Source organism: Mercenaria mercenaria, chromosome 18 (assembly GCF_021730395.1).
Source record: "Mercenaria mercenaria strain notata chromosome 18, MADL_Memer_1, whole genome shotgun sequence".
NCBI classification, from domain to species: domain Eukaryota; kingdom Metazoa; phylum Mollusca; class Bivalvia; order Venerida; family Veneridae; genus Mercenaria; species Mercenaria mercenaria.
Genome location: NC_069378.1, coordinates 32796418 through 32815840, shown reverse-complemented (window position 1 = coordinate 32815840; position 19423 = coordinate 32796418). Strand labels below are relative to the sequence as shown.

The 19423-nt window shown below is 35.4% G+C and overlaps 1 protein-coding gene across 1 annotated transcript in view; it reads left to right on the top strand.

The window, feature by feature from the left end:
* Positions 1-321: 321 nt before the first annotated feature.
* LOC123538371 (uncharacterized) overlaps positions 322-19423 on the top strand; it is a 31446-nt gene continuing 12344 nt past the window's right edge. The window contains exons 1-4 of the mRNA XM_053529771.1: positions 322-438; positions 7019-7097; positions 8628-8747; positions 9135-9248. Coding sequence (XP_053385746.1) covers positions 322-438; positions 7019-7097; positions 8628-8747; positions 9135-9248 — 430 coding nt within the window. The remainder of the gene's footprint in view (positions 439-7018; positions 7098-8627; positions 8748-9134; positions 9249-19423) is intronic.

Here is a 19423-nt window from a genome sequence, read left to right as displayed (position 1 = left end):
AATAGCCCTGACATTACAAAAACAACCGAAATTAAGGACAATAAAAGAAAATACACTATTCATTAATAGATTAAAACAGGCTCCTACTCACTTCGGAAAAAATCAATTCCAATTAAATTTTTGTTTCAAGCTCAGTACTTGTGTTGTTTTCGTTTTTTTTATATCTTGTAAATACATATTATATTTTCTAAATAAGTTTTAAGTAAATATATAATTAATATAAAAAAATAATAAAAAAAAAAAACTTCAAATTTTGGCAACTTTTTAGTATAATCTTCTTCTCATTTGGCATACAATTTAGACTATTTTCCAAATTCAAAAATGAGTGGCTCCGGAAGGGACGTTTTGCGTGGTTTACAAGTAGCAAGAACACAACCGCCCCAGCCGTGGACAGAGAAAGAAGCTCAACAAACGACGGCCCAAGCCTCAAAAGAGAAGGTACGCTCAACGTGCTTCTCTTAGAGGGGAGGGTGAAATCTGGTTGACACAGAACAGACCGAAGACAAGGGGCTCCATCGACGACCACGACAGGAGTGGCTTTCAAGATGCGTTTGCGGTCCCTGGTTGGCATGGCTCTGCTGGAGACTCCAGTAGCCCGATAACAGAGTGGCTCGCCTTCTCCTTCTTCTGCTATATTGTCTACGCTAGGCCGGTCCGGTCCTAGTGCTTGCATTCCCAAAACAGACTGTCACACCATGACTGGAGTATGTTTAGGTCCCATTGGCCGCTGTACTTACAGTCTTACAGTCTTATTTTGCCATACAAACTCATACACTTTGAATGAAACTCTCTGGAAATTGCAACGTAAATTATCACCTCTTTGGATTCAAATATTTATCTTTAACGGCATGAATGGTGACATGTCGGGGGTCTATACTCTACATAGCGTCAACGCTATACTGTGCCTGCAAGGGCGGATGGACCCTTATTAAAATTAAAATCAATCAATCAAATGATTTAGTCGTTCTGGAGCTGTAAGTATCCATTCATGCAATGCAATTACTGGCATATGGCAGAACTTTTCTTCCACTGTATTGCTAATTAAAATTAGGCAAACATACGACCAAATTCTGATCTGTGCCACTAGGACAGGTGTCGACATTGGTTCCCCAAATTTTGACAGATTGATGGTATTTATTGTCCGCTAATAATATTTAAGTAGGATCGCTAATCTAAAGGTGTTTGTTTATTATTAAATAAATGTTTGTGTGAAATAACTTCAAGTATTCTTAAAATAAATAGATAAGAATGCACGTAAACATAGCTCATAAGTATTTTATTAAAGATCCCTTAAAGAGAATATCTAATGTGCGCTAGAAGGAACCTTTTGGTAAGCTAAATCTTGTAACACCTAATATTCAAATTAAATTTTACTGCACGAAACAGAGTCTCAGACCGGCATTGAAATATACAACTAGATAAACAGAGCTATATACCGGAAATGAAATTGAAAATGAAACACTTAGGCTTGTGATTTCGAACAGCATAAATATCATATCATGGAAACAAAATTATATAAACGGTGTTTCAATAAGTACATGTGCAATACGAACCCACCGAATGGAAGTCCCAGCACGGCCCGCACCTTCTTCGCTGCGCCCATATGACCTAAACATACAGATTATTTGTTGTTTTTCTTTCAGAAAATTAATTCAGAACAATTTTATCACAAAGTGTTGACTGAACACTGATTTGCCCTTGCGCCATATGAAAAATACCAATTGTGTACTAACTGGTTACACTCGAGTTATCAAAGATGCGGTTGCAAAGTGTTAATATCAATAAATTCCGACCAGTCGGAATACTATGGAAGCTTTTACTGTTCTAGCATTAATACAAAAACGTTCAACATAAAAAAGTGGAGGTTTAGCAGTTTGTTTCTGTATAGAGCTAGTTTACTTCTCTTGCACTGTCAATGTTGAGTGGAAACTTTGATGAACATGCACAATATAAAATTTTCACACAACAAGCACACGTAGGATAAAAAATTATATATAATTTCGTCGGTGTTTGATTTTATGTTATAAACGAAGCATCACTTAGTATTTGTATTAGTAAAGATAAATAGAATCAGCAGACAAACATTATGTAATAGCTATAAAGCCAATGGATCACTTAGTATTTTATAGTGAAGATAATATAATCCTGCATTGCAGGCGGCATTAGTAAAGCTAAATCATATTAATCCGTCTTAGTATTTATATGAAGATAAATACATCATACGCCAACTTTCAGGCCAATTGAAAGTATAACAGTAAGGATCACTTATTATTATAGTGAAGATTATATATATCCACGCAGGTGGCATTAGTAAAGCTAATATTAAATCCGTCTGTAGTGCCTATGTCTATCCAATGGAATTACAACTACATTTCATTATTGCCAACATTTTCAGCACGAACCCAATGACAGAATACAGCAGTAAGTAAGCTCCAAAACATATTCCAATGTCGTGAAGAAGCCTTCTATAGACGTATGCCGTTGGCATCCTGGAAACCGTCAGCAATGTAATATGTACTATATTTGGACATATAAACCAGTAATATATCCACATCCTTTAATCCTTCCTCAAGTTCTCCTGGACGCTGTGAATTACAGCAGTAACAAGGATTGAGCCCATTTTAGGACACTCTGATTGCCATTGTTATAGTTAATGCTACCATTTCTAGAGAATTACAATTCGTCCTTAAACTTTTTGTACCCATGCTTTCGTCCCTTAAAATAATGCTGAATTATTAGAACGATTCAATACCGATTCATTAGCATAATTCATTACCGATTTATTAGTGCCACTGATTTCCAAATTCCTTTCATTTCAACTTCAGCATACCCGATTTGTTACCGATTCATTATTTATCAAAACAAGGACCTGATTTGTTACCGATTTATTAAAACGATTTGTTTACGATTTATTACCGATTCATTAGCTCATTTGTATACCATTTGAATTGTGATCAAATCGTGAACAAACCATCCGATTTGTTCACCATTTATTACACCGATTCATTCCAATCTTTTTTTGGTGTGGGTAACATCTTTAAATGACTTTGGGCAATTCCCGGTCGATAACTTAAATGCGATTTCGGCATTCTCTGGGTGCTTTGAAAAGCCATTTACTCGTTTAGCCGAAGAATTCCGAACTAGCACCAAAGAATACGTAAAAATCGAGATGAGAATAGAGCACGGGCACGAGAAAAAGTACGCTCTTTTATAAAGGCCTTAACCATTTTGTAAATAATTAATGTCATATTTTTATGATATTTAATTTCCTGTAAATTTGGAGTACTTGTAAATATGATTTAATATAATAGGGACGTGCACTTTGAACAGAGCATATATGATGATATAATGTTCGCAGCGTATACATGATTATGGATAAAAGTTTAATATACTTCGGATATTATACAAATTGTGCATTAGTGACGTTAACTTTACAGTGCTTGGTTGTCTGGACCACTCTAATAGAATTAGGTATTGTTAAAATTTATCTTAGAAATAACTTACAATTTCAATCGTTGGAGGTTAGTTCTTCAGTGATTTGTTTTCTTAACACTTTGAACCAAACTTATTCTTAAAAGCGACTCGTGCATCGGAATACAGTTACTCCTTAGAGTATCAAAAATCCTTACAAACCACTGTATCATAAAAAATATATTTTCTTAATATATTCGTGTTTATAACCCGTACCACAACTATGGAACCTCTGAATTACATAAATCTTGAATATATAGGCTACAAACTACAATTTAACAACGAATAAAATATTCAGTGCTTTTAAAAATTCAAAGAAAAAAGGGCATTCTTCTTTAGACTTTTTTAAATGTTGGCTTTTTAAATCTTTATTTTCCTATTTTCCCCTTTACCAAGCTGATATTTTACTTTTTATTTAATATGTCAGGTATTGCTTTTGGCATTCATTGTTACACATTTTGCATTTATAAAAACATTCGGTCTTTGACATTTAACATTTGGCAAAACGTATTTGACAGTAAGCAAGCGTACCAGCCATAGTATACAAGACCATGTACCCCTCTCCAATACGAAAAAATCCCTAATTTTAGCCCAGTACCGATAGAAAAGAAAGGAATTATCCAACAGGAAAATCCCCGTTCAAAAAGCTACAGTCTCCTCAACCCACAGCCATGCATGTAGGACGTGCCACGCAAAATTACATAGACAGAGACAATGAGAACTAACCGGGGCACAGCTTTTGACGTTGCCGTTATTTTCCAGTTTTGGTGGTGTGTGGGAACCTTAAAGTTACTTTCTGGGCCGGACTCTATCTCAGGCAGGGCCGGCCAAATAAAAATTTTATATTTGAAAAATCCACTTGGGTGGATAACAAAAATATGGGAAAAAGGGGAACAAATTTGGGTGTAATGGTAGCAAAATTGAAGATACTAAATTAAAAAGATCTTAAACCATGGACACCTGATTGAAAGTCCTACATAGGTAACTGGTAGCCCCCTGATGCTTACTTTTGTTTAAATTCCCTGGATACTGATCTAAACGAAGCTCTGTCACGTGAAAATTTTACCTTTTTTCTTACTTTTTTCATTTACTCAGGATGTGCTGGCCAAACCCCGGGATCGAAAGGGAAAACAAGATCAGAATGTACAAAATTAACAAAATTTCTCATGGCGAAAACTAGCAGTGCAATCAATTTTCTCCCGGCCTGTAAAGTTTGTTTATAAACATTAACAGATGTTTTATCTTTAAAATTTTTTATTAGTGAATCATTTCTAAAAAAACTCAGTAACATGTATTTGTACAATGCTGTGAATATTTAAATACCATTAACAGGATTCCTGACTTATAATTTATCTACTACCACAATCTCGACGCAGATCTCCGCAAATATAGCGCTGGGGGGAGGTTCCTTTGCTCACGAATAAAAAAAAAATTTGTGAAATGTTCAATGCGTAGCAATTTTTAAACAGGGGAAGATTTTTTTCAGAAAATCAGGTTTGGGGGGGTTTTCATGTAGGTTGAGGTGTATTTATTTTTCGTATCTTGTAGAGGTACTCGTGTGTCTTAATGTATCCGGTCAACAAATAGGTACAATTTCGATGCCTGGTGACTCCACGTTTGTTTGTTGTTTTTTTTTTTGTATCATTTGAAAACATTGTGTCTGCTGAACAAGAATTAGTAAAATAGTAAATAAGATGACCATAAAAAAAAATCACAAATCACAAAAGTCTTTTTTTCTGCGAGATAAAAACCACATGAAATAACTGGATTTCTTTTTGATTTATAAATTAAGGCTAAAAAGTAAACAAGGGTTAAATAGGAACAAATACGCCTGTCGGGAGTGAATTGTCCCAATTAATCAAATCCCCCCATGCAAAAAGAAGAAAGCCCCGGAAAAAATTTTGTATCTAACCTTTGACCTCAAAAATGCCCCTTGACCTTAGACCTAGGGACCGGTTCTTGACATGACACTCTGTCTCATGATGATTAACAGCTGTGCAACGTTACATCAAAATCTCTCCATGCATAAAGAAAAATGCTCCGGACAAAGTTGTCCGCCCGGGCGTTCCCATAATACGTCCAGTCTTTCAGACGTGCGTAAACAAATTAAAATTCTTTAACATATAAATGTCATGTAATTTATATTTTCTTTTTCAGTACACTTTTAAATGATACTTAAAATATATAACTTACCAGCATCAATATTTGATATATTTTCATAGCGCTATATTTTTTACGGGTCGCTCTATATGTCCACTTTAAAACCAACTCTGCGATTGCGTCAGGTATCGCTCTTTTATCAGTGGGTTTGGGCTTTGGCCTTCCTCCGGGGCGACCCGGGTTCAATCCCACAGGGCATTTTGGGAAATTTTTCATTAAGGTTCTTTCCTCTTTCTGTCTGTCACGCTTTGAATTGTTAAGATGGGGGCTCTCCGTGATCTGCTTTTTTTTTTGCCTAAAATGGCACTTTTTTTTTGCCAAAAAGGCATTTAGTCGTCATAAATAATAAAAAGGGGAAGTGTTCGGTCGCTCTAGTTAAAACCCCACGTTTTAAAAAAACCAAAACTCGACAATTGGTCAGGGGGTCTCTCTTTGGCCAAACGGTTTGGCATTTGCCTGCCACCCGTGCGAGACAGTTGGGATTTTTCAATATGAAATTATCTCCTCTTTCATTTCTGTTACGCTTTGAATTATGTAAGAATATATAGAGCTTGCTTCAGGTCAAATGAAGTCATTCGGTTTTGAAATACTAGCAGTCCTGTTAGAAATGCTGACTCTAGTCTGCAGAACCATATATAACTCTTGTTAAACTGTAGAGCTGAATGCTTTTTATTCTTTATATTGGACCATTTCGCCGCAAAAGGGGGAAAAAGCGGTATATTTTTCTTTGTCTTGGGCCCTTCTATATCGTTCAGTGAAAAAAACAGTCGGCTAAAATTGAGAAAGTTTAGAACATTAATCATTTGGGTTTTCCAGTTGGAGAACAAAGATATTAAGAAACCCTGAAAAATTTAAAATTTCAAAAACTGAAACATTAAAATTTGCCTACCTCTATGTAAATTTAAAACTACATTATTGATTTTTAAAAGAGTGTTTTTGAAATTTGAATTCGGGCAGCATAAAGGATGCTTTTACATTAATTTTTCACATAAAGCAAAGTACTTGTTCTATTCCTCTCCTCCAAAAATTTTCACTTTCGATTGCTTCTGTTGTTGTTAATCAAGATTAGTGGTGATAATGGGGGGTGATGAAAAATGACAAAGATAACGTATAAAAAGACGAATACGTTGCTTTTCGTTTTTCAGTTGTCGAATGTGTTAGAAAGGAAGGGGATGGTTCCCAGTTTATATAGAACAAAGCGGGGGAAAACTACGGAATAACTCCTCAGGGCCCTTGTTTTTCTGTAAAGTACGGGAAAAAGCAACATTTATGGGATCGAGTTTAGGACTAAAACGGTTGTGGGTTCAAAACTGCGATTTACTTTCTCTAACAAACAGTGGGAACCCACGAAAAACCCCTTGCTTTAAACAAAACATTTTTGTTCAAGTCAACAGAACGAGGTGACGTGTGGTGCAGAAAAAACAAAGAACCTTATGTTGCTGACTTTTGTACAAAAATTAATTTGCGTAAGTATTTGTTTGATTTCAAATTCTTGTTGTTTTTGGTTTTGTATAAAGTATTTGCCTGAAAGAGACTTTTTATGCCCCCGAAGGGGGGCATATAGTTTTTTTAAAACCCTCTGTCGGTTGTCATCTGTCCCAATTTTCGTGTCCGGTCCATACTTTGCATCCATGGATGGATTTTCAAATAACTTGGCATGAATGTGTACCACAGTAAGACGACGTGTCGCGCGCAAGACCCAGGTCCGTAGCTCAAAGGTCAAGGTCACACTTAGACGTTAAAGGTCATTTTTCATGATAGTGCATTCGTGTCCGGTTCATATCTTTGTCATCCATGGACGGATTTTCAAATAACTTGGCATGAATGTGTACCACAGTAAGACGACGTGTCGCGCGCAAGACCCAAGTCCGTAGCTTAAAGGTCAAGGTCACACTTAGACGTTAAAGGTCATTTTTCATGATAGTGCATTCGTGTCCGGTCCATATCTTTGTCATCCATGGATGGATTTTCAAATAACTTGGCATGAATTTGTACCACAGTAAAACGACGTGTCGCGCACAAGACCCAGGTCCGTAGCTCAAAAGTCAAGGTCACACTTAGACGTTAAAGGTCATATTTCATGAGAGTGCAATGATGGGCATGTTCGGTCCATATCTTTGTCATTCATGCATGGATTTTAAAATAACTACGCATGAATGTGTGGCACAGTAAGACGACGTGTCGCGCGCAAGACCCAGGTCCGTAGGTCAAAGGTCCTAAACTCTAACATCGGCCATAACTATTCATTCAAAGTGTCATCGGGGGCATGTGTCATCCTATGGAGACAGCTTTTGTTAATATTAGAAATGCACAGTAAATACGACTTTGTCTCCTTTTTGTATGTTTTTTATTTATTCTAGTGGTGTTCACAACTTGACTTCCGAGATATGCCTGCAATATTTTATAAAATCAAACACTGTCATATACCTGAATTTCTTACTTTAAATGAACAGAAAAGTGATGACAAAACTTTGTTAACATGTGCAGTTTAAACCATGAATTAAAATTATACTGCTAGATACATATGCTGGAGTTAAAAACTTAGACCTAATCTATATAACTGTTATACATGTATACAGCTTTTTTCATGCCAAATGTAGGCTGAAATAAAATATGACAGTATGAGAACACCCAATGACATAATTGACGTAATGGTTTGTACTACAGGGTCAAATATATTTATATCATTTTGCAGATCGGAAAAAGAACAGTTAAGGACTTTATATGGCCCTGAGTCATACATTATAGGCTAGTCTTTGGGGGTATGGAAGGGTTTTTTGTGCATGAGAAGATCCCCTAAAATGTTTGTATAATCTTTGTCTTAATGATTATTTGAGACGTAAAATTCAAGGGTGATATTCTCGTACCACAATACGGTCCGGGAAATACCCAAGCTGAGCCAAATTTTGCATTGCACTAAATTCCGTATATTTGCAAATGCCGTAATATATATATTATAAATGATTGAAATGAACTTCATATGATTTAAATTGTAGAGGGATGTGGGGAAAATCAGTATCAGTGCGACAAGACGGCTCACTGTATAGCGAGGACAAACGTGTGTGACAATTTCCCGGATTGTGTTGCTGGTGATGACGAAAATGTTTGCGGAAGTGGTAAATGTTTGTTGTTGTTATTGTTGTTTATTTGGCGCTGTTTCTCAACAGTATTTCAGCTATCGTACATGGCGATTAATAAAGGTCTATAATTTCCCAGTGATGACATTCCGAAGGTCAGGAAAAGTGTACATGTACATCTATTTACGTCCCTGCGAAGGTATCAATCTTACGACAATGGGAAAGCGTTTCATATATATTGGATTTTTTTCACATCAAAGCCAAATTTGGTGTTGTTTAATTCATCTAATTTTGGGGGCATTTTAAGAACACTACAATTCGACAAAAAAAGAGAAAAGTTTACATGATTTTAAAACATTTAGATGTATTTATTATTCCCCGAACATCACGAAGAGGTAACATAAATTTAGCCTTTTTCTTTCACAGGTGTCTGTCCAATGGGTATGTTAGAGTGTAAAGATGGAACTGCGTGTTTTGCAATGTCAGATCGGTGTAACAATTATGCACAGTGTGCTGACGGGACAGATGAAGAGGGATGTTGTAAGTACTGAATTGACCTTTGTCAGTATAAAGCTTCTTTTTTTTCAACAGAATATCATCAGTTGTCCATAGAGTGCGTAGCCTTGCGCTCTTCCTTTAGGACAGGAAAGAGATTACTATAAATAAAATGAACGTGTAAATATATTTTACCATCGCACTGCACTGCACTGCACACCATGACGCCTGGTGTGATCCAATATCAATATCAGTTCTGTCATTATGGTATATATATATATATAGTGGAGAGAATATATACGAACTAAATCACTATATATATAGTTGGTGCGTTGTAACATTCGCCAGTTTCCGTGCGATTTCGTATTACTGTCTGTGATTTCGGCATTCTCCGGCCGTAAATGGAATCCGCAAGCACCGGAAAAATCCGAAATCAAATACGTAAAAACGTAATCGAAAGGAAATTACTGATTCTCATTACGGAACTTACCGATTGTCATTTCGAAAATTACCGTTATCATTACGAAAATTACCGACTGTCATTACGAAAATTACCAACTGTCATAACGGGTTCAACTCTGAGAAATTAAACAGACTAATCAATAGGCGGTCTTGGCAAAGAACGTAAATCTGAACTGTTTGAAGGAAGAACGATCCAAGAAAATGGTGAAATCAGGTTATTTATATGGATCTTCAATTTTTTTTATTACAAGTTTGACTATTAGTAGTAGTTTTATTTGGCACAAGTGTACATAACATGGCAATTTGAAACAAATGACATATAACATTGGTAAACTTCATCAGACTAGAAATATGGCATGACATAGATAAATTATATGAAATAAAAGCCATGTAATGCTCAGGGATTACATAGAAAAGAGGAAAGGATTCCTCTTACTTCCATTGCGGTCCCTGATATTAGGGGTATGACACAAAAATCTTGTTATAATTGAATATTCAGTGTGAGTATTGTACAAATTTACATAATTCAGAAAATGCATTTCATATATACATACATACATACATATACAATATACATCCCCAGCTTTTATTATATTTGACTGGCTTATCATAGTAGGTTGTGTGACAGGATGAACGTACCGGGGACAATAACTATCAGAACAAATCAACACCCATTACAATATTTACAAATTTATTTACAGAAAATGATTATTTACAATAAATAAATAAAAGTGAAAAAAAAAAATTATCAGAAAGGAAGAAAAAATCTGAGCTCAGTAACTTTTATCAAGTATTAAGTTCTAACACTGACTGTTCGTTGACACAGATATTTCCGTTAACTTTGAACTTTAAGTAGCACAAAAATACAACATATCTTCGAGCAAAGTCCCATTAAACCGTGAATACGTTGACTCCGTTTTGACTCTCTATGATGGTAGGTGATTGGATCCCTGAGCTGACTTCAGTGGATCACAAAAGTAATCGTCTTTGAAAATTATGCAGAATGAACAAAAATTTACTAAATAAAAATCGTAATTCAAAAATTATACAAAAATCTAACAAATAAACTTCTTACCTCGATCGAGCATAAATTTCAACCAAGAAAAATCAATTTGACGTAACTTCTTCTAATGTCGAACGTGGTGTCACTAGGCATATCTAGTCCAGTCTATTTGTAGGGTAATGTCCCGCCAAATACTAAATTTCATGGGACTCACGGATTATGCGTGTACTCTGACTATTTGTATTTTCACGGGAATCAAGATATAGCCGGGAAATCTGACTACTTTGGTGCGGATTGAAATTGACAATTTGAGGCCCGTTATAGCGGTTTTGGGATAAAAACATGAATTACTGAAGATTATAAAATACCAGCTTCCTTATTACTGAACCGAATTTAATAAAAATATCATGGAAATTTAAGTTATGAAATACAGAAAAAACATGAGAGGTATTTTATGCATAAAATCTGAGATTTACCTCAATAACTCAAAAATTTACAAAAAGATGATGCAATACCTGCATTAAACTACAGATGCAATGAGGCCCGTATGTCAGTTTGTGACACACGTCCCCATTTAAATTTTTTTCTATAATTTTCTTAGATGAAACAAAATGACGTACTATAAAAACAAAAAATACACTGTCACTGTCTGTACACCATATGATATAGCCACCTGTCTACACTCTACTCAAATAATCTGCACCTACATTTTCTCTACCAGGAATTGCTATGTTTAGCTTTGTTCAAATAAGTGAGGGGCTGATGAGCTGTCTCTAAGACAAAGTCTTTACCGAACTTATACCGGTGAAACTTAGCTACTGCCCATACTATCGCTAAACATTCCTTCTCTATCACTGAGTAATTTTGCTCCCTAGGTAGCAATTTCCTACTAGCATACGCTACAGGTAATTTCTCTCCATCACGTTCCAGAGCCTAAACCTACATCTGAAGCATCTGCTCTCAATATAATGGTCTGATCAAAATCTGGCAAATTCAAAATAGGCGGATCCATTAAGCTAGCCTTCAAAGTCTGGAAAGCATTTTCTTGACTTTTACCCCACTCTACAAGATTTGGCTGACCCTTTTACGTCAAATCTGTTAGTGGAACTGCAATGGCGGAAAAATTTGGGATAAACTTTCTGTAAAAGAGCTATTACGTGTTCTGGCCATGTGATTGTATACACCATGATATCATCAATGAAGCTATCTGAGTGCCCAAGGTCCTTCAAAACCTTCCACATCAGTCTGCAAAACGTTGCAGGTGTGTTAACTAATCCAAAGGGCATCTTACGCAATTGAAACAAACCTTTCGGGGTTAAAAAGCAGTCATTGGTTTTGCCTTTTCAGACAAAAGAACCTGCCAGTAACCTTTGCTCAAGTCTAGTTTAGAAAAATATCTATACTTAGGCCACACCAAATTGATAAGTTGTTCATCGGATTTTTTTCTGAAAAATTTGAGGCGGCGAGCGAAGAAATAATTTAAATTTTTTTTTTTGGTTTTTGAGAAAAGCAGGAGCGAGCGAAGAGCGAAGAAATATATTTGTCTTCATTTGGCTCTCGACTGACTAATAAAACCCTTAAAATATAATGTATAGCCCTTTAAAATTAAAAAGTAAGTCCCCAGGGATTGAGAAAATCTAACCCGCAGAAGCACAACAAAGCGAACTCGTGAAAAAAGGTGATAACATTGTCATACTGTACACTGTAATCAAATATCGAATCGAATATTTACTGTTATGAAAATGTAGCATTCTTAGCTGACTTTACAAAGTTTTTGATACATCAAATATCTATGTGAGTGTTGCTCGATCTATTAAAGCTTCTGATTTGAAACTTAGAACAGTTATTTACTGTCAAAGTCTACACCAGGAGAAACAATACTCTTAAGTCTGAATCTAGACAGAGTTATGCCCCTTTTTAACATAGAATATTTTTAATATTTTTAATTAAGTTTTATATAATGCTCTGTATTTTAATAGCTTCTGACTATTATGCCCCTTTTACTGGCAAAGCTCTGATTTATAAAAGTCGAGCATGATGTCTTATGTACAGCTCTTTTTTCTAACCTTTTCTAACTTTAAACTTTCATAACATATTAAATTTGTTGAAACAAAGTCTCAATTAAAGTCTGAAATGGAGATTAACGTGCATTAATATTAGTCTACTAAATGATTGGAAATATTTCTTGCAAATCCATAACATACTGGTAAGTGGTTTTAACCTCATCATTCTCCGTCTTACCAGCCCATAACTCTCTTAACACAGTTATCGGTCCACGGATTGTTCTGTCGTAAAGTAACTCAAAGGGAGAAAACCCTAAACTTTCTTGCGGAACTTCACGGTAAGCAAACAACATAGCATTCAAAAACCTATCCCAATCTCTAGGTCTCTCACTACACATACACTTCAACATTTGCTTCAAACTACCGTTTTTTTAAACTTCTCTACTAAACCGTTACACATATGGTGATACGGTGTTGTAGTTAACTGCCTTAATGACAATAATCTACTAACTTCTGCCAGAAGGTCTGATGTAAACTGCGATCCACAGTCTGTAAGCATTTCCTCTGGAACTCCTAATATACTGTACATATCTACTAATGCCTCTGCTACTCTCTCAGTTTCAATACTAGGTAGTGCTACGGCTTCTGGGTATCTACTAGCTTAATCTACCATAGTCACAATATATCTGTTTTTCCTATCAGTCATATGTTCGATGGGACCAACAATGTCGACAGCAACTCTCTGAAATGGAGTATCAATCAAAGGCATTTTTCCTAACGGAACTTTGATTACTCTACCCTTAGCCATAGTACGTTGACAAATACTACATGACTGACAATACCTCTTAACCTCTGCCAATACTCCTGGTCAGTAAAATTTCCTTACTCCTAAATGGCCGAACAGTAACGAATCATGTGCAACTTTCAGTACAGTTTCTCTAAAACATTTAGGTACAACCAACTATCTACTTTTGTCTAAATTCTGGGCGGTATACTCTCTATATAACAACTTATTCTTAATCTTAAACCTAACTGAACCCTTACCTCTACACTGCTTAATCGTACCTTCCTCAGCCTTCCTTCTACAAAAATCTAAAGTGCTATCTTTCTGTTGCTTTTCTAAGAATTCCTCTCTGGATATATCTAAAATCTGAGACGGAACTTTAAGCTTTACTTGCTTCTTAACTTTGGCTTGCGCCCTAGTTTCTACTGCTGACGCTAAGCTACTAAACTGAGGTTCTACAGCTCCCTCTACATTACCAATTATAACATTATTGGTAGGATTATCTACAACCAACGCCACTACTGTACCCTTGAAATACGGACAATCAATATTTACTCTAGCTACATCTAGCCTGTGTTCACTCCCATCTATGTACTTACATCTACGGGTTTTCTCTATAAACTGACTTGCTTCAACTAAGTCACGTTTCACTATCACACATGTACAACCTGTATCTCGCATAGCGATTACATCCATTACAAGTACCGGGTTTTGTAGGACATGTACTTACACTAAGCATACCTAACTCCTCAACATCACTGAGTTCTTTAATACTATTTCCACTCTCTGACCTATGACTTACTCCTATCTCTATCTCTATTTCTTCCTCTACCTCTACTCCTAGATCGGTCACGGCACTATTTCTATTTTCCTTACTATTTCTATTCTCCACTTTGCTACTTTCCTGTTACTGCTCTACCTCTACCTCTGCTGCTGCATTAGCACTATTACTGTACTTTCCACTCCTACAGTAATATGAGCTATGCCCTATACGACCACAATTAGTACACTTCAGTACACCAAAGGGTTGATAATCTCTACCTCTATTTGCACCATTACTACTACCTCTATTACTAGTGCCTACATTACGACTACTAGGATACTGTCTCTGAGGTATTTCATATGGTTTATGGCTTCGGTCCTTATTGGTTCGATTCACAACATACTTGGGACCTCCACGAGTCTTTGCAAACAAATCTGCATCTTCTGTTACATCCCTAGCTTTAACTAACCTCTTACTACTCAAATTCTGATACAGTTCTCTGTAACATACATCTAAGAATTGGTCCCTAAGCATAAAATCTAACAATCCTTCGTAAGCTTTCTCTACCTTACTCAATCTAAGCCAACCATCTATATATCTACTTATTCTGGCTAAAACATCACAAAGGTCTCATTATCACGGGGCCTTTCAGTTCTAAACTTTTTCTTATAGCCATCATCAGTGAGTTCGAACTGACGTAACAAAGCGGCTTTCAGTTGATCATAGTCCTTCCTATCTTCCAACGGAAGCCTAACAAAAACCTCTCTTGCCGTACCTTTCAGAAGGAACGGTAAGTTTAGTGACCATATCTCTTTATCCTTATCCTGCGCAACAGCGTACATTTCGTACACATTCAAGTACGCATCCATGGAATCAATTTTCTGATCAAAGGGAGACATACCTTTACCTTTTTCTTACTCATCGTTTCTAAGTCTTTTAAACTTATGCTCTGTCTCTAACTTCCTACTTTCTGCTTCCTCCTTCTGTTTTTCAAACTCCCTAGCTAACGTTAACTTCTGCTTTTCCATTTCTAACTTATCCTTTTCTAACTGTACACCTAACTTGAGTTCAAATTCCATCTTTTCCTTCTGCAACCTAGGTCCTAACTCTAACATTTCCTTCTCAGCTTCTAAGCTACTTTGTCGTTCATATTCTATCTTTTCATTTTGCAACCTAGCCTCTAACTCTAATATTTGCCTATCTGCTTCTACTCTTAATCTCTCTGCTTCTAACCTATCTTTCTCTCTCTGCTTCTACTCTTATTTTTTTCTGCTTCTAACCTATCTTTCTCTGTCTCTAATCTACTATGTCTTTCCTCACGTTCCCTAGCCTGCTCTTCCTTAACAAAGTTACGTAACTCCACTCCTTCATAACCTAACTCATGGCCAACCTTCGTTAACTCTACTACATTAGTCATGTTTAAATGATTACACTATGTTAACACTATATAACACTACAGTACAAAAGCTACTATAACAACCAGAGACACTAGTTAAATAATCGTGAGGGAATACTAGACTACACTAGTTTACACTAAGGCTCTACAGTTACCACTGAAGCCAAAACAAAATACTATACTCTACGTATATACTACACAAACGTCCTCACTAAAATAAGAATACACTAAGTTGCGCAACAGTACTATGTGTCAATCAAGGTTGCATAGGCAACAATCAACAACGTACAGTGACAGTAGGCTGTAACAATACCCTAGCCTTATCAAATAATAATCAACTGTAACTAGTGTTAACACTTTAGTGTAACAAATAAAACAAAAATAAACCAAAGTGCATATGATAAAGTGTAGGTATAACACAACTGTGTATCACATAAACATAAGAGTAGGTTAAAAGTATATGCAAGTAAACAAGATTGCTAACACACACCAATTAAAATACTGTATCTAGTTGGTATACAGTACACTAATACATAATAGGATCACTGGGAGAAGTAGGGCGACGCACAAGTAAGAGTGAGTAAGAGTAGGATAACTCTCCTTGTCAAGGGCGGTCACATTCAGCACAGATATATGGTGGCTTAATCATAGAGTGACACAAAATAAACCCAAAAGAAAAATAAAAGGAACGAACTCCCCCCAGAATCCAAGTGTCGTATGCAACAGTTTGTGACCACTAAAGCTGGTTAGCTGAAGCTATGGATCTGTTTTGTCTTGGCTGAGGTAAGTCGTCACGCTGAAAAATGAATAAAACTATTATATGTCTAACAAAAATATAACAAAACAAGAGGAATCTTTACAGATTATTGCTGCAGTTTAATGAGTGTTAATAATGTTCGAATAGCTACTGTGTCTGGTCGACCATCGCACTTCTGACACCATTTGTGAATGTATGGACCTACCGGGGACAATAACTATCAGAACAAATCAACACCCATTACAATATTTACAAATTTATTTACAGAAAATGATTATTAACAATGAATAAATGAAAAAAAATGTCTTATTATCAGAAAGAAAGAAAAAATATCTGAGCTCAGTAACTTTTATCAAGTATAAAGTTCTAACACTGACTGTTCGTTGATACGGATGTTTCCGTTAACTTTGAACTTTAAGTAGCACAAAAATACAACATATCTTCAAGTAAAGTCCCTTTAAACCGTGAATACGTTGACTCCGTATTGGCTCCCTATGATGGTAGGTGATTGGATCCCTGAGCTGACTTCAGTGGATCACAAAAGTCATCGTCTTTGCGATTTACGGCACAACCATTGGACGAAAGCTCTGCGCTGGGTCCAGGCGAGTGAAGACAAATGAACCTCGGGTATTGTACTTTCGGGTTGTGACAGCATCACCAGGTAAAAGTCGTCTGGTGGAAGAAGCTAAAATATATAAAGCATATGGTAAATACCATAGCAAAAGAAATGTCAGGGCATAAAACTGCTCCTTTGGGTACACCATACCACGGTAGGCTCCCATAAATAATACGTGCTACTTATACAAAATATATGTGCTACTAAGTTCATACGTCACGTGATTAAAATACTTCACTTATTTCTTCCATTATTTCTAAAATTACTTACAAGTCTAAAGTTAAAGTATGGAAAAGATACGAAAAGTTTATGATTAAAAATTATAGATACGGAACTGATAAACTGCAGCTATTATTTACAACTACAAATTAACAAAATTCGATGCAAATCAAACGTTATACCATAGCTGGTATCAATATAATATCAAATGCCGTACAACAAAACGGACATTCTTTAGATATGCTTTAGACTAGCACACAATAATTTCAAATTCCAATAACATTTACATACATGATACTAGACTTGCCACATAGATTTATACATTACAATGCAATGCAGTAACTGCGGTCCATGATAAACAACGAACTGTTTGACTTATGTTTATGACAAAGAATACTTTACAATTATCATCTTACACCAATTTTAGTACAAATCTTACAGCTTATACAAACGAAACATTTTAGATTCCTCTTTCGAAATAATTTACAAAAGTCTGAAAAATTAAATAAATAATCCTGACATACCGAAACTAGCCAAAATCACATGCCGTAAAGTAAATGTTGCAAAATTATGCAGAATGAACAAAAATTTACTAAATAAAAATCGTAATTAAAAATTATACAAAAATCTAACAAATAAACTTCTTACCTCGATCGAGCATAAATTTCTACCAAAAAAATCAGTTTGACGTTACTTCGTCTACTGTCGAATGTGGTGTGCACTAGGCATATCTAGTCCATTCTATTGGTAGGGTAATGTCCCGCCAAATACTAAATTTCATGGGACTCACGGCTTATGTGTGTACTCTGACTATTTGTATTTCCACGGGAATCACGATATAGCCGGGAAATCTGACTACTTTGGCGCGGATTGAAATTGACAATTTGAGGTCCTTTATAGTGGTTTTGGGGATAAAAACATGAATTACTGAAGTTTATAAAATACCAACTTTCTTATTACTTAACCGAATTTAATAAAATTTTCATGGAAATTTGAGTTATAAAATATAAAAAAACATAAGAGGTATTTTATGCTTAAATCTGAGATTTACCTCAATAACACAAAAATTTACAAAAAGATGATGCAATACCTGCATTTAAAATACAGATGCAATGAGGCCCATATGTCAGTTTGTGACAGTTGTCTCCCTTTAAAACTACCCGATAATCAATATTGGTTTCCCTACTGATATCAGTTTGAGCAATAGATTATATATAGGAAATTTATTTTTAATGATTAATTTCAAATATGTCTTTTGGTTTGTAAATATTTTACCATATATGGCAGTAAACTTCAATTTCTGCTCTTCAATTTTATGTGAAAATATTTATTCTAACTTAACATCTTCTTGCTTCCAATTTTGTTTTAAAAGTATCACCATCGCTTATATTGAAACTATAGTGAAAAAACACTAAACTTTTCAATTTCTATTACATAAGTGGCGAACAAATTATAATTATCAAAGCATGACAATTTATTATCACATATGTAGGTATTCTTAATTTTATAAACAATACAAAAATATAATTGTAAGTGTAATAGGGTAAAGGCTTCTTGCTTCTATTTTACTTCAAAGTGTATCAAGAAATAAAAAACTTGTGGATTAAAGCTGGTGAGAGGGGGGAGGGTGGTGTAAAGAGAATGGGTACATTTATTTAAACAAAAGACACAGCATGCTTTCCACGATATGCAAAGAAAGGGTGAAATTAACAGACGCGCAATAGCATGTCTATTTTAGAAATGAAATCCAAGCTTGTAAAATAAAAAAAAAATTGGCATGCTTTCCTAGAGTTTGCACGGTAGGAATATCTCTTTAGTACGACCTACATTTTTGTCACGGTTTTGTTCGTGGGAAGCATGCAAAATAGCCACCATTACAGCTTAAGACCTTAGTTTACATGATAAATTTGATTTCATGATTGAATTGTATAGTATGTACAAACATATATCTGAATGGCATATTTGATTTATGTATATCATCGATTATACAAGTAACTAAGATACTATAAATAAGTATACAGGGTGAATCAGAGCCAATTGTTTAAAAAAATGAGTTCGGATTTGTATGATACACATACACCAATGCTGATAAGAAAAATCAGAAATTTGATTCATAATTAAATACATTCTTTCTTTCTTTGATTTCTTTGGAAAATTTGGATCAAGGCCAGTTAATAAAACATGTGTGTGCGTGTTTTAGGAACATGTATGTTTTCT